This window comes from Pelophylax lessonae (assembly GCF_965119305.1).
Source record: "Pelophylax lessonae genome assembly, chromosome: 8".
Lineage (NCBI taxonomy): Eukaryota > Metazoa > Chordata > Amphibia > Anura > Ranidae > Pelophylax > Pelophylax lessonae.
Genome location: NC_138775.1, coordinates 76,323,327 through 76,346,425, shown reverse-complemented (window position 1 = coordinate 76,346,425; position 23,099 = coordinate 76,323,327). Strand labels below are relative to the sequence as shown.

The following is a 23,099-nucleotide window of genomic DNA, read 5'->3' as shown; positions in this document are numbered from 1 at the left end:
CGGACAATTCAGCCTACATTGTATGCTGTAGGCTGTTGCCCGTCGGGTTCAAGTGGAATTAGTTGGAAGGTGTTATTTTCAATGTGCATGGGTGCTTTCAATTGTTGATTTTAACTGTTGTCTTGTAACACTACGGCTCACCGCCTTTGTTTCTGTCTTATTTTTGCTTTTCAGGCACACGTGCCTAATAAACTTACATCTTTTTAACAAGAATACATACCTGTGGTGCCCTTAGTTGGTGGCTGGGGTAGTGGGTAACAGACCTTTGTTTGTATTCTCATGATTCCCCAACCTTTCTCTCTTTTTTGTTCATCCCAGTCTTAGTCCGTAGGGTTCAATATTGAGTTGGCCCACCCTTTGCAGCTATAACAGCTTCAACTCTTCTGTGCAAGCTGTCCACAAGGTTTATAAGTGTGTCTGTGGGAATGTTTGACCATTCTTCCAGAAGCGCATTTGTAAGGTCAGGCACTGTTGTGGACAAGAAATCCTGGCTCGGGTTGAGGTCAGGACTGTGCAGGCCAGTCAAGTTCCTCCACCCCAAGCTCGCTAATCCATGTCTTTATGGACCTTGCTTTGTGCACTGAAGTGCCATTATGTTGGAACAGGAAGGGGCCTTCACCAAAGTTGGGAGCATGAAACTGTCCAATATGTCTTGGTATGCTCACACCTTAAGAGTTCCCTTCACTGGAACTAAGGAGCCAAGTCCAACCCCTGAAAAACAACCCCACACCATAATCCTCCCCTCCCCTAAATGATTTGGACCAGTGCACAAAGCAAGGTCCATAAAGACATGGATGAGCAAGTTTTCTTTTCAATAGTTTTTATTAAAGTTTCAAAACATCAAACATAAAATACAGTACAGGTAAACGTAATGGTTGTATAACATTGAACAAATATAGTAAACACACTAGAGTATACCATACAAAACCGTGACGGATACATTTTTGGATTCCCCAGTACTCAATATCCGGGCCCCCCCCCGGAGACCAGGCCCCAGTCCAACTTCCCCCGCGCTGAGCCGAAGGTTCGGGCCGCCGGACCACCCCCAAGGGGATCAATACTGTGGTCCCACGCCCTCCCCCCCAACCCCCGCAGGAGCTGGGACCCAGCCCCCGGCGTACACCCAGAGCTTCCCGAAGCTAACAGGAGGTACGTCCACAAAGAACCTTAACTCTAGCATGCTATAGAACATTACGTTTGCAATATCCACGCAGATGAACACAGAGACCATCAACCGGACGGTCTAAACATCAGCCTCAGATAGAAATATATGTCATCATTAATAATGTGATCAAGTAAAGATCAAGCCCGAGCAAGAGGAAAACCCCTCAGCTCGGGTACTTTAGCAACCAAGGACTCCATTCACGGTCAAACAGCAGGCTTCTATCGCTGGAATTGGCAAAGAACTGTTCATAGGAGTAGTGGGTTCTAACCCTGTTTATGACATCTGTCACCGTGGGTGCATCAACAGACCTCCACGCCGCGGTGACAGACATCCTTGCAGCTGTGAGAATGTGAGAGGTCACACAACGAAACGGTCGTGGAACCTTGTCAATACCCAAGTTCAATAAAGCTAGGGCTGGGGACATGGACAGCGAAATTCCCGTTATAGAGATAAGTAGTGCAAACACCGCTGCCCAATATCCTCTCAGCTTCCTACACTGCCACAATAGATGGAATAGTGTACCTCTACCCCCACACCCCCTCCAGCATAGGACTGGCGCATCTTTGAACATCTTAGCCATCTTCACAGGTGTCAGATAACTACGGTGGAGAAATTTGAGAGCCACCTCCCAGTGGTTAGTACAATGCGTAAATGTGTAAAAGGAGCGAATAGCCAGCCGCCATTCCAGCTCCGAAAATGCCACTGAAAGGTCGCCCTCCCAGGCCACCATACTAGCCGACTTGACCCATCCACGCTGGAAGCGCAGACGATGGTAGAACCACGACAACCCCCTCGTTTTACGATACTCCTTGTGCAAATAGTCCCAGATCTCAGAGGGCACCTCAATAATCGGGTTGGGAAACTTAATGTGGTAATGGTGTAGCTGTGCATGAAAGAAGGAGGACGGGGTTCCGACCCGCCCACGGACATCATGGTATGTGAAGGTATCCGGGAACAATGTCCTCGGAATTTTCAGGGAGGGAAGCAGGAACTGATAGGCTGCCAGTGTTAATTCTCTCTTAGCTATCGGGGTTCCCTCTATCCTCTGTACCTCCCCCCAAGCTCCCAGTGTGGCCCGCAGTGAGGACAGGCTGGGAATGTGCACCTCCCTTTTCGTCAATGCGGCCTGAAGCAGAGATGGTAGATCTCGCTGCGCCACCATTGCCCTCTCTAACAGCACCCATAGTTTGTCCGAAATTGGATCGAACCAAGCTTTCGCTTGGTCCAACAGGGCAGCAGAGTGGTAGGACTTAAGATGAGGGAAACCCACCCCCCCAGCCGATCTAGATTTAAGTAACGTGGAGTATGACAATTTAGGTACCCTGCCCTCCCATAGGAACTTCCGGAAGAGCTTATCCATACCTCTAAAGAAGGATTCGGGTAACAATATAGGGAGCGTCCTAAAATAGTACAATATTTTGGGGAGCGCTATCATTTTAAGGGCAGCTATGCGGCCCATCCAGGAAAGATCGTAGGACGCAATGTGCTGCAAGTCCCCCGTAACAATGGACTGTAATTTAGCAAAGTTGGTCTGGTACGTTAAGGATGTCGGCGCCACTAGGGAGATACCCAGATACGTAAGGGACTTGTTAGTCCATTGAAAAGGATATTTTGACTTCAGGAACTTCAAGATCGGAGGGTTCAGGGAGAGTGGTAAGCACACGGACTTAGTGACATTGAGTTTGTAGTAAGAGACTGTCCCAAACCTGTCTAGCTGTTGCTGTACGTAGTGCAATGACTTTACAGGGGAAGTTAAGGTCAGGATCACATCATCCGCAAAAAGCCCGATTTTGTGATCCCTACCTCCCACCGAAATCCCAGATATATTAGGGTCGCTCCTAATCGCCTCAGCCAGAGGTTCCATAACCAGAGTGAAAATCAAGGGGGAAAGGGGGCACCCCTGACGGGTCCCATTTGTAATGTTGAAATTAGATGATAAAGCACTTGATGTAAATACCCTAGCTGAGGGCTTGGTGTACAATGCTGAGATAGCCGAGAAGATGTTCCCCCTCAACCCGAATTTAGTTAGTGTCGCTCTAAGGTACCCCCAGTGAACCCTATCGAACGCTTTTTCAGCATCTAATGTCAGGAACACCGAGGGCACCTTCCGGGTTTCAGCTATCTGCACCAGGTCCAGCATCCTCCTGGTACCATCCGGCGCCTGTCTCCCTTTCACAAAACCCACTTGGTCAGCCTTGACCAGGTGAGGAGTCACCTCAGCCAGTCTGACCGCTAATATTTTGGCATACAACTTGAGATCGGTGTTTAAAAGGGAAATGGGGCGAAAATTCTGGGGAGCATCTGGCGCCTTCCCAGGTTTTGGAAGTGCCACGATAACCGCCTGGAGCATCTCCTCGGGGAAGGAGGAGCGCTGAACAGCGGCGTTGAACATCCTACTTAGATATGGAGACAGAACCTGACTAAAGGCCTTATAGTATTCTGAGGAGAAGCCATCCGCTCCCGGTGATTTATTGGAGGGCAAAGAAGCTATGGCTAGTCGGATCTCCTCTTCGGTTATGGGGGCATTAAGGGATTGCAACATATGGTCCGTAACCCCTGGGAGATGAAGGGTATCCAGGAAGTCAGCTATGAGGGAATCTGTAGGCTGTGGGGTTATCACATCATCCTGGAGATTATACAACGAGGTATAGTAACTCGAGAAAGCATTAGCGATCTCATTAGGGTGTCGCACCTGATTACCAGAAACGGGATCAGTGACAGAGGCCAGCTTAGTTTTTTGTTGTCTTTTCCTTAAGTAGTTAGCTAACATTTTCCCCGACTTATTTCCTTGAGAGTAATGCCGCGCTTTAGTGCGAAAGAGGAGGTATTGATGTTCCTCCAGAAGCTTAGCTCTAACCTGCAGTCTACAGTTTGTGAGGTCTCGCAACAAGAGCTGGGACGGATTCAGTTTATGCGCTGATTCTAGTGCTTTAAGTTTCTCCATTAGGGCCCTAAGCGCCTCCGTTCTTGCTCTTTTAGCCCTAGAAGCCTGCTGAATGAGCAACCCTCTCGAGAACGCCTTATGAGCGCACCACAAATGAAACACATCAATCCCAGGGGTATCGTTGTACCCAAAATAGTCCCTTATCTGACCACCCAGTCGGTCCCTATGAGCGGGGTCCCGGAGCAAAGAGACATTGTTGCGCCACAAATGCACCGGCGTTGTCACGTGAGACTCCGAGACCGCCACCGAAACCGGCGCGTGGTCAGACCATGATATAGAATGTATCACAGAATTCTCCACTGCCCTCAAAAATTGCAAATCGGCCACAAACAAATCCAGCCGCGAATAAGATTTGTGAGGGGCCGAAAAGTAGGTAAAATCCCTTTCCGTGGAGTTAAAGCATCGCCACACATCATACAGGTCAGAGGCATGCAAGAACCTCTGCAGAGTAGCCCTTGCACGTCCCTGAGCTGGAGAACAATCCAGCTCCTGGTCCACCACACAGTTGAAATCCCCACAATACACCGTGAGACCTTTCTTCACGCGATCCACCTTCTTGACTAATGCTTTAAAGAATTTGATCTGGCCCTTGTTCGGGGCATAAAGATTTACGATTGTATATGTAGTGTTGTTGATGTCGCAGATCAATATCACGTATCGACCCGCCTCATCTGACACCACTTCATGCAGCTGAAATGCCACAGAATGTTTAACTGCAGTGAGCACCCCCTTTTTTTTGGATTCCCCAGAAGAGACAAATATATGTGGATAAGCCTTATCCGTGCATTTAGGTGGGTTGGATCGCGCAAAGTGGGTCTCCTGTACACATACAATATCACCCTTGAGGGTGCGAGCCTCTCTCCAAAGGGACCTACGTTTGAACGGGCTGTTCAGTCCATGGGCGTTAATAGAGACAATTTGAATAACCATTTAAAATGGTACCGTTATGATCATTGCAGTCCAATCTATATGCAGAGACAAGGACTCTGTAAGATATGGTTGGGGACCATGAATAGCCTCCAGCATCAGCGACTAGACCTAAATTGGAGGGTAACACTAGGCCGTGGCCGTCACAGTACCTGCAGTCCATGTAGAGTAAGGTCAGAACTGAGCAACTTGTCCTCGCTGGTGTAATGGAACCGTGGGAGTCCTTGGTTACAGGGTGAGTGGTTTCCAGGTGTAAGTAGCTTGCAAAGAGGCTGAAGAAATGAAAGAAACAAAATAGAACAAAACATGGAAGTAACAAAGGTAACAAACCAAAAGCTTGGGGTAAACCCCATCATGCGATTCAATCGCAGGTAGTGGTAAGGGGGGTAATAGCACCGGCCTCCCGGATACCCCTTGAACTCCAGCATGTCGGTCAGGGAGAAAAAAAAAAAGGGAAACAGACAGACCCCCTAAAACCTCTCTGGATCTGCTGAAGAGACCTCCAGGGAAAAGGGACAGGCCATTAGAACCATCGGGGCCAACGGGAAGGGACCCAAAGTTCATTTGTTGACTCGGCGCCATTCAGGTTCAAGTCGAGCTGGCGGATCTGTACTCGGCGGTGAGCTCTGCTGATCCGGGATAATTCCCCACTGCTTAGTCAGCGCAAAGCCCTCATGCACTGAGCGAATAACATGTGTGCGGCCCTCCTTGATTATGAGCAGCTTGGTAGGGAATCCCCAGGAATAAGCAATGTTGTTGTTCCGTAGTAGCTTGGTCAAGGGAACTAGTTTCCTCCTCGCCGCCATTGTGAACTGAGACAGGTCTGCGTAGACAGATATGTCATGATACGGGTCCGGCAGCGGTGAATGCTTCCGTGCGAACCTCATGAGATCGTCTTTGACATGAAAAAAATGGATGCGGGCTATGACATCCCGTGGCACCTTGTCTGGAAGATGTTGCGGCTTTGGCAAGCGGTGGGCCCGATCTACCACTACTTCCGTCACAGGTGTGTCAGGCATCAGAGCCAAAAGCATGGCTTGGACATACGGCCTCAGGTCTGACGGGGGAATAGACTCCGGGACCCCCCGAAGTTTAACATTGTTTCGGCGGGCCCTGTCCTCCAGGTCCGCCATCTTGCTCTTTAGGGCCTCCAGGTCATCGTCCTGCCCGTTATGAGAGTCAACTAGTTCGTTATGCGCTAGCGTGAACTCCTCCATTTTGGATTCCAAATGGTCCACCCTGCCCCCGAGTTCAACTACATCGGTTTTAATTCCATTGACACAGGCCACAATTTCCCTGTGAAAGGCGCCATTAATAGTGAGGAGCATTTCCTTCATAGTGGCATCTGTGAGAGGCTGCCCTGTAGTAGGAAAGTCTTTAAAGTTCTCATAGAACTCCAGCGTGCTGTTCAGGGACCCCTCCCCCGCCCGCTCATCTCCTGCCCATCTGTGGCTTTCAGACCTCTTGGGCGCCGATTTGTGGGGGCTGTGGGCAGGTGAGGTCCCCTGGGATGATTTGCTGCTCGCGGCGGGGGAGATAGAGCCGGAGGTCCGCTCGTGTGTTCGCCGCGCCTCTCCGGAGGCTCCGGCGCCTCGGGCCTGCAAGGAGGACTCGGCGCCATCTTGTGAGCGCGGGGTGCTGGAGGTGGCGAAAAAGTCCGTCAGTTTACGGGGCGCCCCGCGGTCTTTACGCTTCCTCATGGTGGTCTAGAGGTTCCTGAGTGGTGTATGAGGGGATTAGGAGCCGGAGGTGCTTACCCACGTCGCTTGGCTGTCGGTGGAGATACCGGGAGAGACGGAGCTCGGATCCTAAGCGGCCATCTCCTTCGGCTGCCGGCCACGCCCCCGGATGAGCAAGTTTTGGATGGAGGAACTTGACTGGACTGCACAGAGTCCTGACCTCAACCAGATAGAGCACCTTGGGGATGAATTAGAGCCAGGCCTTTTTTATCCTACATCAGTGCCTGACCTCACAAATGTGTTTCTGGAAGAATGGTCAAACATTCCCACAGAAGAGTTGAAGCTGTTATAGCTGCAAAGGGTAGGCAACCCAATATTAAACCCTACGGACTAAGACTGGGATGCCATTAAAGTTCATGTGCGTGTAAAGGCAGGCCTCCCAATACTTTTGACAATATAATGTACATTAGTAGAACATCACAAGCAGCATCAGATTTAAGGTATGCGTTTGAATGTGGGATCATCTTTAACTCTTTCACTACCCTTCTCTATACATCTCAGCTCAATCCTGTCTCTGTATTGGACCTGTATAATAACCCTTACTCCCCTTATCTTCACATCTACACGTTGATGCCCTCTTCTCCACCCTCAAACAGTAACTGATCTGTGTATTAACCCCTTCACCTCCTTCTCTCTCTGCATATGACATGTACATTAATGGTGCTCTGTACCTAGTGTACCATGACCAAACTATGTTTTAAAGGCTTCTCCACCCAACACTAGCTTTGCATGTAGACTTGAACGCAAAATCATCCCTTTTCCCCAAAAAGTTGGTGGTGAATTTTTTTCTAAGATTCCAGATCAGCCAATCTGCTACCGCCATAATTGCTGGGGATCGCAGGAGCAGGAGGAGTGAAACTCTGCAGTAGATGGGTAGAGTATAGTACCCAGGTGGGTATGTCTGCCTGGCATCTTCTCCCATAAATGAAATATTGGTCTGAGGTGGCATGACTGTTTAAAGGCATTAGACTATAATAGCACACAATATTGGGAAATAAATACAAAACATGCATGTTAACAATTTGTATATATTCCACATTTTTTTTAAATAAAATACAAGCTACATAAAATAATTTGTATACATCTTTCAAATAGAGAGTTTGGCTCTCCAAACCGTTCATCACTGATATTACATTTTCAATGGAATCTATCTCCTGGCAATTATTTTTATCATTCTCTTGGAACAAGCAGCTGCATTTTGTAAGGTTTAGCTTAGGCATTGGATTGAACATTCTAGCACAGACCATATGATGTCACTTATGTGCTGCTAATATTTATTTAACTGATTTTATGTAATAGAGCAGTTGTCTCAATACTTTGTAATTTTTTTTGTTGCAGATATCTCAAAAGCTGCCAAAATATTTCCAGTAATTGAACTTCTTGGCTACCAATTTCATAGACCTTTTGGATCCACTTTACTCAGAAATACATTTGGGAATAATTGCCTTACCTTTCCTGTCCAGCCAACTCCTTTCCAGATGCAAAAATAGACAAGCACCCATGCAATAGCCAAGGTAATAGCTAATGGCCATCTAATTTGGCCTGGTTTCTCTAAGCCATCTGTCATCTGGTGCATATTTCGTCTGGAAAATAGCAATAATAATAACAATATAAAAAAAAACACATTTAAAATTGGACAACCACAAAAAAAGTGGACTTAAATGAAACGTTTTTACTAGTTCAAAATAGTAATAATAATAATATTAATATTAATAAAAATGTCTTCATTATCAACCAACCATCAATCTAGCTTTGCCTGGGAGAGCTCATTTATTATGAATCAATTAGGCAGGGAGCCCAGAAAGGTTTCACCTCACAGGATCAAAAGGTATTTTTTTCACTAAAGGAACAGATATAACAAAATGATTTTAGGGCTCATGCACATAGCCGTAAAAAGCAGCATTCTCATCATATCTAAACACTTTTTTGTTGTTTTTCTAGGGCCCATGCACACAGTGAGTAAAGATCAGACAGCTTCTGCTGCATTCAGAACCATAAAATGAAAATAGAAAAATCTGCATTCATTGGCAATAGTTTGTGTGTAATGTACGCATTTAAACGCATGAAACATATGCACATAAATGTAACCTTTTGCCACCCATTTTGCAGTGGCAATGAGGGTGAGCTTTAATGCCCACATACCGCATATATGCCTCCATGGGTGACAAAGATTCCTTGCGTGCTCCCAGCACAGTAATCACACTGTTTAAGACAGGTGGTAATACGTACGGTGACACAGAGGGCGTGGACAGCCCAGGACCCTGGGTCCATTTAATTGAAATATATGTTTATATAGGTCCTATTTCCCTTCCTGGAGCACCTTTTAGTTTGAGGAGAGGTCAACCCTACTGCCACCTAGGACAAGTAGATTGGGGATACATTCCCTACAAACTGCATAGAGGTCTCTAAAACCTGGCTCAAACGAGTGCAATAGTGACACTCAATGGAATGTACTTGAGGGTCATTGCATATATGGATAAACAATCCAGGAAGAGGACAATTATCTGCTAAGATTGGAGCTATTTATAGCAGCCTTGACCTTGATGATACAACTACAATCCAACACATCGGATATAATACAAAAGTGTTTTACGTGACACCTATATAAATTCTGTATGGTAAATATGGAGATATTATCTTCCGAACATTATATGTACCGCCACAGCCCTGCCGCCCACACAAGTCACTGTTAAAAAGGAAACATCGGTCTGTTAGGGTCTCTCAGGCCCTGAGGAAGCCTTAAGCGAAACGCGTCGGCTTGCTGGGGACCTATCGTGACCGAATCCAGCTTGAGACCTACCTTCCACCTATACAGGCTTTGTTTTTTCTGCTTCTAAACCCTTATGGGATATGTTTCTATAATTACAGTGACACTATATTTTAATCATTGTATGTTGTAATTGTTCGTCAATATACATGCATGGTCATCCATGCTTGTTTTTTATATTTTGAGAAACCAATAAAATGTAATTTTGATTTTACTACTGGTTCTATTTTCTGATCCTTCCACTCCCACAGGCCCGTAAGCCCCGTCTTTCTCTGTCCCAAAATTTGTTTTTGAACTGTTTAAGACAGCTTCCAGAATCTAGTAATGATCGGGAGCTGACAGAAATAGCTCCTGATCATGTGACCACTGTGACAGCCAATCACAGTGGTCATATGATCAGGCAGACTTTCCCGCCCCCTGGAAGTAATAGCCCAGCTAAAAAGATGTTGGGGCTGGGCGGGAAGGTTTTAAACAATGGAAGTACAATTTTATACGTCTAAATGCTGTAGGAAATGTTGATGTTTTATGTATGTGTAGACTTAAAGCGGTGTTCCAGCCTCCCCCTCCAAAAATTAAAAGTTAGCAGCTACACATACTGTAGCTGCTGACTTTTAATATTTAGAAACTTACCTGTCCTGGAGTCCAGCGATGTCGGCACCGCAGCCGATGTTTCCATTGGCTGTCGGGTGCTGCCTCCACCATAAGGGAACCTGGCAGTGAAGCCTTGCGGCTTCACGGGCGGGTCCATATTGTGCATGCACATTCGGATTGGCTCTGTGGCGGGGGGAAGGGGGAGGAGGCCAAACTTCTGAGTGACAGCTCCGCGGCGCCATCTCCCAGAAGTGGGGAAGGGTTCCTGTCAAAAACAGATACCCGTTCCCCCCTGAAAGGTGCCAAATGTGGCACTGGAGGGGGGAGGAAGCAAATAAGCGGAAGTTCCACTTTTGGGTGTAACTCCGCTTTAAGCATTTATAGACCATTTCAAGCATTTTCTTTTTTTTTTTTTATGCAGGATCTTTCTGCCATCCTCTGCCAATAAGATCCTGAGTAGATGATCACTAATTTTATTATGGCTGCATGCATGGTATATCTAACAAGGGTGTACATACACTTTTAATGCCAAACAGGTAATATCAGTGATTCAGTGGTTAGCAGCAGAGCCTTTTATAAAACCGATCAGATAAGTAGACAGACTAGTGGATAAAGCAGCCAGCAGGTACTGAAGAGGCGATGAATGACCCACATACAGAGACAGGCATATGAAAATGTCTTTTATATATATATATATATATATATATATATATATATATATGAAAGGCATTTTATATAAAATGCATTTTATAAAGACATAAGCAAGGTAACAGTCATCGAGTAGACTGGCACAACTGTGGAACTAAGAGGATCTTTCTTCTCAGTTCACACATGAAAAGTACTCATTCTGTCAGATTAAACAATGTGAAAGTCCTGTGACAATAGGGGGGAGAAAAGCTTATTTAAACCTTTGCCTGAAGTGACTATAGTTTAGAGCATTTGCTGATATAGTTTGCACATAATGGGGGAATACTGTGCAGATACAGATACACTCCAGTCAAACATGAATATCTGCATATAAATAGAATATGGAAACACTGCACATTTACATGGGGTTACCACTAACACTATACAATGGCTTTTCGTGCAAATGCCTAAGATCTCCAAGCCTCCTATCATTCTACTACTAACCACTTTATAATCAACTTTGCCACTAACACTTGTTAGAATTGTTGTTATGGAATTGAAGCAAGAAATGCTAGATTATCATTTATAGGAAACCAGTAACAAGAAAGCTATGAGGGCCTCCACTGCTGACAGTGCTAGTTGTCTGGTGAAAACTCTTGCTTCAACAACTTCTAAGTAACTGATCCAGAAGAAATATGGTGGTGAGAAAATCAGAAGTGTTCTTGTTCCTGACCAGCAACCTAGAAAATATGAAAGCCACCTATCGACTAGATCGGGTTGTTAAACTCAATTTAATTGTAGACCACATCAGCACCATGGTTGCCCTCAAAGGGTTGGTTGTATCTGCAAGATCTACTCTTTATCAATTAAGCAATTGCTTCTGCATTCAGTTATTAGTAAGTACTAGAGTGCAGGGTTTGGAGGTGCACAGCATAGTGCAGGGTTCAGAAGTGTGTTAAGTACAAAGTGCAGAGTTAAGGATTATGCTACATACAGAGTGAATAGTTCAGTAGTACTCTATGTACAGATTGCAGAGTTCAGGAGTGTGTTCTGTACAGAGAGCAGGGTTGAGGAGTGTGCTACATACAGAGTGCAGAGTTTAGGGGTGCGTAATACACAGTGTGCAGCAGAGGCTGTCCACATCTCATTTCCACCCGTCCTCCTCAGCTCTGTCCACTGCACCACTCTTCCCCATCCCTCCCCCCCTCTGTACACATCTCCCTCCACATTTCCATAGCCCCCCCCCCCAAAGCTTATTCCCATCTCTACTCTCTTCTTCCTGGCTTGACTCGAGTACCTCCCTATGTAGGTGTCTCTAGTACCAGTGTAGGCAGCTCTGCCTTGCCTTTCAGGGAGATCAATCTGTGTGTCAGATTCTGGAGATCTGTCCCGCCGTACCCTGCCATGACTACCTGAAGGGATCTGTTAGAGTGGCAAGCTGCCCAGAGCAAAGCTGACCTTGTAAAGACAGAAGGTTTCAGTGTTTGCAGGTGACAGCTGGTAACAGAGAGTGAGAGCCGGAGGTGGCAGAACTCCATGTTCTGCCACGTCACAGCAGAAAAACCGGTTGCGAAGGCCACATGACAAGACTTGGTGGGCTGAATTTGGCCCACAGGCCTTGTGTTTGACATATGTGGACTAGATAGTCAAATAACTTGCATTTCTATTTAGGAGAGGTCAGCAAAGACCTTGCATATGAACATAGGCTGAAGGTAGGCCTTTGCCACATGCTACCAGTGTCTTGAAAGTGAAAAAGCTAATGCTTGCCAGTTTTTTGGATTGGAGAAAATTAGGAATGGTTACATAGTCCATAATAGTTAACAACGTCCATAATGGCAAATAAAACAAGCAATCATGATTAGCTAGGAGCTAGGAGCAAGTGTATAGAAAATACCTTGTAATGCAGTGTTCATACACTGTACTTCTACTATGCTTCTTTAGCAATTGTGATTGGTCCAGAACCTTATTATTATTAACTGTGATACATTGTGCATGTTGCTGCTTGGGTATAGTATGGACAATACTCAAAGTACCTTAAGCCTCATGCAAGGATTAATGGCGAATGCAGCACATATGTGTAAGTTAATGTTGCCAAGCATGGGGTAGCTGGAAATTCTATACATTTTGGGTAAAATAATCTATAAATAGACACTTTTGTCTCACTGCTAATGTTGCCAGAACAGACTGTTAAGCAACAGAAGTATTTTAAAACAAGCCCTCATTCACCTCTGTAGCTATAGGCATTGTGGAAAAATGAATTGTCAATATTACAGCAGGGACACAGAAGCCTTAGCTCTTTCCCTATTACATTCTATTGCACCAGCATCCTGGCAGCCTGCCAGGTCCTTATTGTAACCATACAGCAGGCATTTTTAAGCTGCTATTAAATGACTGTAACCTCTATTTAGTGTCTTTTTTATGATTTTTGAGAGTTAATTGTTTCATAGTATAAGCAGCTGGAGAGGAAATGGATGGTTTGTTTTAAATGTTTTAAAGCTCTTTTTTGCGGCTCGTTAGGAATACTGGAATACTCTAATGTTCATAGTCTGGACACAGGTACCCTTTAAGGGGTGTCTTAGTACTATATTGGCTCCCTGAAAATGTGTTAGCTGCTGTCAGTCCTTATGCTGCCTTTGGGTTGGGAAGTACACTTATTCTAGTGCTGCCTTAACCTATGCACCTTTTCATCACCTCCAGCACAGGGAGAACACAGATCGCAATGTGTCAAATATGTCACATCTTTGCCTAAACATACCTAGCAACCTGTTTCTCTTCTGCCATTTGTACCTTCTACACCCAGCCTCCACACCCTCCCTTTTTGCCTATCATTCATCAGTGGATGAATTTGAATGGTTGCCTGCTATGGGTAGTAAAAATCTGCCTCTACATTCTAACCTTTAATTGTTATGCTGCCACAAATTATAACCAATATGGAAGCATAATACAGTGCATAAACAAGACAAAGGCATACAAGTCTTGCTTGTTGAGTTTAAAATCTCATAAAAAGTAAGGAGCACCAATAATATTGCTGGGAACATGCTAGACAAAAACAAATGTATTTTTGCCATAGCTTACAGCACATTATGGTTTATAAACAATGTAAAACAGAATAAGGGAATGGCTAATGCTATATAGGAAAATTCACTGTTCTACTAAAGCCTTTCATTTTAATTTAACATTTAAAATCCGTTGCATCCAATTTAAGCAAGCTACTATATAACATTCTGGGCAGGACAGCAATCACTTTTCATAGGATTCTGTGATGTTCAATCCCCCACTGGGTTGTCAACTGCCTGTAAATGTATGGACAGTCTGTACATTTTAACCAAAAAAGAAAAAAGGCAGTGGCCACTAGTCACTATCATGTTTGCTTTTCTCTTCACCCCCCCCCCCCTCTTCTTTCTATGTGCTGTTAGGTTGGATTTCCATGAACTGTGAACTCCCAATCACGCCAGCTCCTATACCATGGTGCTACCACTGCCGCTACCCAAGAAATATCCCCACCTGTCTTCCATCCCTGCCTCAACTCCTGAGAAGTATTCCATCACGGTAAGCAAATACACGATTTGCTGTGGTGTGTCAACAGAGTATCTGCTCTAATTGAGTGGGGGGACTGGGAGTCTGTGGGGATTGAGGTCACATCAAGCTAATGTTTTTGTTTCTTCTTCCCTAGCAAACTCTACAGGATTGAGAAAGCAGCTATATGGCTCTACAGACACCACCACCACATTAGACAACCAGCTAATCTAACTGTAAGTGCTTATCCTTCAAACACTACACCACAAACACACACACACATTGTTTTTGCAGACTACTGTAGTGGGTAACAATTTTACTTTTTCTTTTCTTTTTTAGACAACTTCCAAGACTCCACATCCAGAAAAAATCTTCACACGTGATGCATCTCTGTCTAATTGCAGCTACCATGTTTTATTAGTAAAATTCTTCACAAAATTCCTAAAGATCAGTTTTCATTAACTATAGTTGTCATGACTTTTGTGTACACATACAGGCATCTGCAGCACGCAAGGCGTTACTAGCACAGGTTACACAGTAAGTGTCAGTTACTGAAATGTAAAAGGGGTTATTACGGGTTGCTTTGACGGTAGTTTGGTTCTTTGATTCAGTGTACGGAGATTTAACCACTTGCCGATCGCCGCACGCCGATCTACGTCGGCGGTCAGCCCCTCACAGGCAAAGTGACGTAGGGCTACGTCACTAGCTTGTGAGGGTCTAGGGAGCGAGCGCGCGCCGCCGGAGGCGCGCTCCCGCTCCCGCGTGGTCACGGACCCCCCCGCGCGTGTGACCGGCGGACTCGATGTCCGCCGGCCACTCTGCGATCGGCGGGGGAGAGGGAGAAAGTCAGGCAGCTTGTGTAAACAAGCTGCCTGTCATTCTCCCCTCTGTATGAGAGCTGATCATATGGATCCACTATGTAGATCCGTTGATCACTCTGCATACAGCTGAAGCCACAGCCAATCACAGTAAGAATCACGCCCCTAGGGACACACACAGCCCCTCCCTCTCAAAATAAAGTTAACCCCTTCACTACCAGTGTATTTTTACAGTAACAGTGCATATGTATAGCACTGATTACTGTAGAAATGTCACTGGTAACCCCAAAAGTGTCAAAAATGTCAGTCAAGGGTCCGATCTGTCCGCCGCAATGTCGCGGTACCGCAAAAAAAATCGCAGATCGCCGCCATTACGCGTTAAAAAAAAACCAACAAAAATGACAAAAATCTTTCCCTTAGTCAGTAAACGCAATAACTTTTGCGCAAACCAATCAAAATACGCTTTTTGCGATTTTTTTTACCAAACATAGGTAGCAGAAAACAAATTGGCCGAAAATGTTAAAAAATTTTGATTTTTACATTTTTTTGGGGGGGAATTTCATATAAAAAAAAGGGAAAAATATTGCTATTTTTGCAAAATTGACGCTCTTTTTTTGTTTATAGCGCGTGATCAAAAAATCGCACAGGTGATCAAATACCGCCAAAAGAAAGCTCTGTTTGTGGGAAAAAAAGGACGCCAAATTCGTTTAGGTACAGCATCGCACGACCGCGCAATTGTCCGTTAAAGTCACGCAGTGCCGAATCGCAAAATACCCCCTGGTCGTTTAGCAGCCAAATCCTCCGGGGCTTAAGTGGTTAAGAGGACTCATTCAGGGCTGGTTTGGCAGTAGTTTTTATTTTTTTAAATTGACAGTCTTTAAGGTGACAGTCTGCGCATTTGTTCATTACGAATGGAAGGGGGCTAAGCCACCTCTGAAAAAACAGAAGAAACTGATGCACTGGTCCTTCTCAGGCTCATGGCTAACAGATCTCCCGTTCAAATACTGGTTTTCAGCTGATGACAAGTCCAAACAAAATTCGGCACTGCGTGACTTTAACAGACAATTGCGCGGACGTGCGACGCTGTAACTAAACGAATTTGATGTCCTTTTTTTCCCCACAAACAGAGCTTTTTTTGGTGGTATTTGATCACCTGTGCGATTTTTACTTTTTGCGCTATAAACAAAAAATGCGTAAATTTTGCAAAAATAACAATATTTTTCACATTTTTTATATGAAATTCCCCCCCCCCCCCCAAAAAAAATGTAAAAATCTAAAGTTATCGCGTTTACCAACAAAGGGAAAGATTTTTGTAATTTTTGTTGTTTTTTTTAATGCGTAATAGTGGCGATCTGCGATTTTTTTTGCGGTACTGCGACATTGCGGCGGACATATCGGACCCTTGACTGACATTTTTGACACTTTTGGGGTTACCAGTGACATTACTACAGTAATCAGTGCTATACATATGCACTGTTACTGTAAAATGACACTGGCAGTGAAGGGGTTAACTTTTTTTGAGAGGGAGGGGTTATGTGTGTCCCTAGGGGCGTGATTCTAACTGTGATTGGCTGTGGCTTGAGGTGTAGGAACAGTGATCAACGATCCTACATAGTAGAACCGTATGATCACTATTCTTACACAGGGGAGAATGACAGGCGGCTTGTTTACATTAGCCGCCTGCCTTTCTCCTGCTCTAACGGACGATCACGAGTGACCTGCGGACATCGGGTCTGCCGGTCACACGCGCGGGGGGTCTGCGACCGCGCGGGAGCGTGCCTCTGGTGGCGCGTGCTCGCTCCCTAGACCCTCACAGGCTAGTGACGTAGCCCTATGTCGCTTTGCCTGTGAGGGGCTGACCGTCGCAGTAAATAGTCGTGCGGCGGTCGGCAAGCGGTTAACTGAGCTAAAAATAGCTAATTTTATTGCCAGAAAAATGTGCCACCATGGTTGCTAGATGATCTTACTAATATGGCTGACTGGCTTCCAGACTTAAAATTGCAAGTTTCCTTTCATGTAAGCGTACCAAAGGGTGCATGCCAATTTTAAAACATCATTGGTACAATAAACAGTTGTTGTGCCACAAACCTTTCTCTTATTACTTTTTATTACTGATTGATTAAACTACAGACATCTCGATAACCAAAAAATTAGAAATGGTGGTCATTTATTTTGATGAGGATGCAGGTAAAACCCAATAGCAGTTTTACCACCTTATTGATCTCACTGAAACTACTGCTGATGCAATTTTCAAGCAGATTAAGCAATGTTTTGTGGAAGATGGTACCCTAAAAATTTTTATGGCACTTGGTACAGATGGTTTAAGTGTGATGGTTGGTCCAAGAAACTCTGTACTATCCCACTTCTAAATAGAGCAGCCTTTCATCTTTCACATTCATTGTACCTGCCATATTGCTGCCTTGTGTGCTACAGATGCCTGTAAAGTCATACCTAAAACTGTTGAGCAACTTTGCAGAGACATACATATCCACTTTGCACATTGTTGCAAATGCCAAATAATTGTATCACAAATTTCAGAAACTTGTTGTGGTACATTGTTTGATGATTCTAGCTTTGTTCTACTAGTGGCCCTCAATGCTTGAGTGTGTTAACCGTATTCTCAATCAATATGAAACCCTGTTAAGTTACTTTCAGTCAAGTGATGATGCAGACAGAAGAGCTATTTTGTGTTCCTTCAAGCAGTTCTGCCAAATTTCACCCAATTCAATCAATTTTTCCAGAGCAATTACCCTGTGCTATCTGACTTGTACTATAAGTACTGTCAACTGCTTAAAAGTCTTATGTGATCAAACCTCTTAGTTTCCCTTAAAAATAATGCACTGATTACATTTGACCACACTAACAGTGTTAACTTTAAACCAACAGACAGCATTTTCACAGGCTACCAAACAAGGAAACATCTGTCTACAGTAGATGACTTGTCAGCTGTTGAACAGTTCATGGTCCAAGCAACAACATTTTACACAAGAGCAATAACTGCCATTAAAAAACGCATGCCCGTTGGAAACAGAATCATTCAGCTGTTGACTTTATCTCTAAAACCCTCAAACAGGTCTACTGCAACATCAGCAACATTATTGAACTAGCTAGCTAGCTGATTTTTTCCCCCATCTGATTTTGACATACTGCATACTGAATTTATTTCATACCGAGTAACAGATTTCACAGATGTTCCCTAGAGTCAGCGACTCTCACATATGACGCTTATTGGCATATGGTAGGACAAAACAGTATCCTTCAAGACAATCTGATTGTATATCGATTCCGACTTCTGGTAAAATTTGCAAAAACAATGCTTTCCCTTCCCAATGGGACTGCTGAGGTATAACGTGTTGAAAACTGATCCTATGAAAAAAGTTTTAACTTAAATGTTGGAAGAAATGCTGTCAGCAAAGAGTGGTCCAGGGAGAATTACTCAGGAAATGCCTAAACGTAAACCACTGGGTGCTTCTTCTGTTGCCAGTAATACCACGTCTAATCGAGAGGACTGTAATGATGTGGTGGTGTAGGACTTGTCATGGACCTGCAATAGTGTTTGGCAGCTTACCTGTTCCTTTATGTCTTTATTAGAGGTCAGACTTCACTTCTGGTTCCTTTTTATCACCTCTCCTTCCTGTTCCTGCCCCGCCCTAGGTCATCACAGGAAGTCTATATTAACCAGTGCACTGCAGGTCTGCTTTGCTGTTCAACAGTGTTTGTCTCTTGTTTCCTGTTTGCCGTGTGCTTGATCTACCTTTCTGTGTATCGACTTTGGCTTGTCTCTGACTATTCCTGTTTGCCTGTTACCCTGACCTTTGGCCTGTCCCTTGGTTACCCTCGTCTGCCTTTTACCCCAACCTCAGCTTACCCATCACCATTCCGTGTGTCCTGATAGGCTGCTTCCCTTCTCTCCCTATGGAGTGTGACCCGGGGGAACCCCAGGGGCCACGAACTGGGCCCAGCTGCAGCCAAGTCCATCCTCACCACTAGAGGCTCTGGTGAACACCTGCTGGGTCTTAGACTCCGCGCCCTAGGGAATCTTGGGCTCACATTCCGGTCCATCCGCAGCAGTCTGCTATCGGGTTCACTACCTTGCCCTGCACCCCTGCCTCCAACAGGGTGCAGTTGTCACCTGGCCACAGGTGACCTGACAGGACTATTACAGAAAGTCACAACTTCTCAACTTGAGGTTCTTCATATGATTTGTACAACAGGATATGTTTGTACTGTAATAGCATTAGAAATATTTGTACACACATAACATTACAGTTTGACTTCTGGAAATGTTGGTTACAATTATGGCCACTCCAGGCCTAAATGGATTTCTATGAATCTGAGTATCTGAGTCTTGGCAGTCTTGCAGCAGTTTTCATGGGAACAGGTGGTGATGGGAACCTTTACACGGGGACACCTGTTCCAGTGAAAACAGTGTGACTTCTGAAAAGGCAAATGCTTACAGTTACAGCCACTCCAGGCCAAATGGTTTTCTCTGTATCTGAGTCTTGCAGAAGTTTTCATTGTAACACGTGGTGAGGCAAACCTTCACACTGGGACACCTGGTCCATTTGTAACATGTTGCATGTTATACCCTGAATATGGGTGTAACATGTAACATGTTACAAAAGGTGAACTTATCCTCAAAAATGGCCATTTTATGTACTTTTTTTGAAGCATCAGTAAAAATTGTGGCTCTGTCAGTAAATTTTACAATTTTTGTCTGTAAAAAAATGGTGTTGTTTGTAAGCATTAGTTGCCCTGTCAGTAAATCTCAATTTGGGGTGTTGGCAACCCTTCCCCTCTATCATGCTCCAATAAGTAGGCAAAGCTGCAATAGGCCCAGAGGTGCTGACATCAGTAAGTTTTTCTATATGTAGGTTCAGGGCATTCAGAAGTTAAATATATGAATATGTAGAACCATTTAGCTGGTGTGAGAGTTATTGGCACTCAAATCCATTCAGCAGTTAGGGTGTCTCCCCTGAGTGACTTCAGGTGCACACACTTCATGACTGACCAGAGAGTATCTTTAACAACTTAAGGACCACCCCACATACATTTACTGTGGCAGGGGGGCCCTTAGACGCAAAATCACGTACCTGTACGTGATTGCATTGTCAGGTCTGGAGTGCACGCGAGCGCCCTGGAGCCGCGCTCCTACTGTGAATGGACACAACGGGAGCCAATCAGTGGGTCCAGCGGCTGCGATGGCCATCGGGACCTGCCGATCGTTTGTAGGAGATACAGAATGGCGGTCTGCCTATTTAAAGAAGGCAGACTGCTGTTCTATCACAGAGGGAGAGAGAGATCTTGTGTTCCTGCTAATCAGGAACACAGATGTCTCTCTTCCTCTAGTCAGTCCATCCCCCAAACAGTAAGACAGCACACCCAGGGAACATATTTAACCCTTTGATCGCCCCTGATGTTGACCCCTTCCCTGCCAGTGTCATTTATACAGTGACAGTGCATTTTTTTTAGCACTGATCACTGTATTGGTGGGTTCCCAAAAAATATCACTTAGTGTCAGATTTGTCTGCTGCAATGTCACAGTCCCGCTAAAAATCACTGATTGCCACCATTTCAAGTAAAAACAATTTAAAAGAAAAAGTCCATAAATCTATTCTATAGTTTGTATAACTTTTTTTTTTTTTCTTTTTTTTTTCTTATTTTCTAAAATGTACATAGCAAACGTCTTAAAACATTAAGATGCAAAAAAGTGATCATATAAACAAACTGATAAACCTTAAGCTAGAAAAAAAATTCACACGTGTCTGGTGCAGAAAAAAAATAAAAGAAAAAGATATAAAAACATTGTTTTAACAAAAGTGAAAGTGCAATAGACAAAAAAAAAATTGCTTTCAAACTGTATTCTCAATGACTGCCAGTACAAGGGTAAAGTCATAAATTGAAACATTGTCCAGTTTTTTTCAGTAGGTATGTGCCATTTGTGCTTCAAGTGCAACAGGTCCAATTTTAGATATCGATAGATATTTGCGCAACACTATAAAAACCATAATATCCAGATTCTGAAAAGGCGATGGTCACTAGTCATTGATGTACCCTAGTTTTGCCAGTGTCCTTAATGCCACAATTTCTTTTGCTTGCTCATACTTGTCAGTTGGAATGAGTTTGTCACCAATCAACCAGGCATATCCAGTAAATGGCTCACAATAGTTTGGTATGACTACCTGATACAAAAACCTCAACCATCCACATGAGCCAAGACTGAGGAATTTGATTTGGTAAACTGACTGACCTAGGCCAAGCTGGTCACAGATAAGGCGAAGGCACTCCACACCACTAGGTGTAGGCTCCACATTTAAGCTAATTTGAGGAACACTCGAGTGAGGCTTTAAAAGGGTCTTGAAATACAGTCTTTTCTTTATCGAGTTCTTCATCCAGTTTACCTGGATACTGCAACCAAAGAGTACATGGTAACCTTTACACAGGACTCTTTTTGCCATGGTGGCAGCTCGGTGGGAACTGTATTTCAAGATTGCAAGATTTTTCATCTTCATGTTAGGGCTAGCAAAGAGAGACACTTTCTCCAGGTCAACAGTCATTTCAAACAGGACACTGGTAATATAAGCTTTGTCCAGGACACATGGCAGACCATCCAGCTCCAGATGACATTTTTCAATGCTTTTGCAGACTCCAATCTTGCAGCCAGGTAGAATCTCACATCCGTGAAACATGGAAACCGCTAGCTCTGCATGGTGGACTGTGGTATATCGGGCAAAACCAAAACCTCGATTAAGTCCACTAAAAGTCATCATAAGACGAAACTCGTACAATGTTCCAGCAGTCTGAAAAAGTGGAATTATTTTATCTTCATAGATTTCTTGAGGAAGATTGTTAATAAAAATTTCTGTCCCAAGTGGAGGAGGGTCACCAACCCAGCCTGCAGGAGGGCCAGCATATTTCCTCTGACCATTAACTTGTACAAGATTAATATTACAGTTTTTCATCCACTCCAGAAGGGAAGCTTTATTGTCTTTATTCAGAGAACAAATCCAAGTCTCACTGTCAGCGTTCATCTCATTGCTGGCCATCATCATCATAGACTGATCCACTCTCTCCTAGTTTGTATAACTTTTGCGCAAACCAATCAATATAGGCTTTTTGGGATTTTTTTTTTTACCAAAAATATATAGCAGATATACAAACTGGCCTACATTGAGTTAGAAATTTTATTTTTGACATTTTTTTACTGGATATGTTTTATAGGAGAAAGTAAAAAAAATATATATATATATATTTTTTTTTCAAAATTGTCTGTCTTTTTTTGTTTTTTAGAGCAAAAAAAAAAAAAAAACATAAAAAAGTGATAAAGTACTACCAAAAGAAAGCTCTATTTGTGGGGAAAAAAGGGACATTAATTTTATTCGGGTACAGCATCGCATTACATGCAACTGTCAGTTGAAGCAATGCAGTGCCGTATCGCAAAAATGGCCTGGTCAGGAAGGGGGTAAACCTTCCGGAGCTGAAGTGGATAAAGGAACCCTCTCAACCAACAACTAACCAACCTAACCCTCTCAATCAACAGTAAAACAGTGGTTTTAAAGATTAAATGACACCGTGCTAATTGAAGACTTACTAGCTCCCTTAAAGGCAAATCTAAGAAGTTCCAAAACACATGTGTTTTTGGTCAGAATACAAAAGCACAGATGAATTTAAGGCCATTATGTAAAAACTATTATCAGTAGATCAATCAAACTTATTATCAGTAGATCAATCAAACAAATCAAACCTATAACTTCCCTTTTGCCTCTTTCCTTTCTCCCCCCCCATCTCTTAACATCCCATCGGATGAGAGGTGTGCTGCCTGCACCCATCTATGTCCATTCTCACCCCCAACCATCCTATTGTTTATCCACTCATCCCTCAATCTGCTATAATCCATACGACATAGCATATTTAAACCTATTAGGATGTCCCCATCAACACTCAATTCCCTCTACCTACCTAACCTACCCCTGTAATGATTTCATAAGCTCTGTTGTTTTCTATT

General features: G+C 44.0%; 2 protein-coding genes across 2 annotated transcripts in view; both read right to left on the bottom strand.

Annotated features, from left to right (window-relative positions):
* Positions 1-23,099, bottom strand: part of SLC6A1 (solute carrier family 6 member 1) — a 250,407-nt gene that overhangs the window by 40,329 nt on the left and 186,979 nt on the right. Inside the window, exon 6 of the mRNA XM_082266530.1 lies at positions 8,226-8,358. Coding sequence (XP_082122656.1) covers positions 8,226-8,358 — 133 coding nt within the window. The remainder of the gene's footprint in view (positions 1-8,225; positions 8,359-23,099) is intronic.
* On the bottom strand, positions 21,133-22,125 carry LOC309562360 (dead end protein homolog 1-like; the record flags this gene model as incomplete). Its single annotated transcript, XM_082266529.1, has 1 exon — positions 21,133-22,125. One exon carries the CDS (start codon positions 22,123-22,125, stop codon positions 21,133-21,135), a length of 993 nt encoding a protein of 330 aa, XP_082122655.1.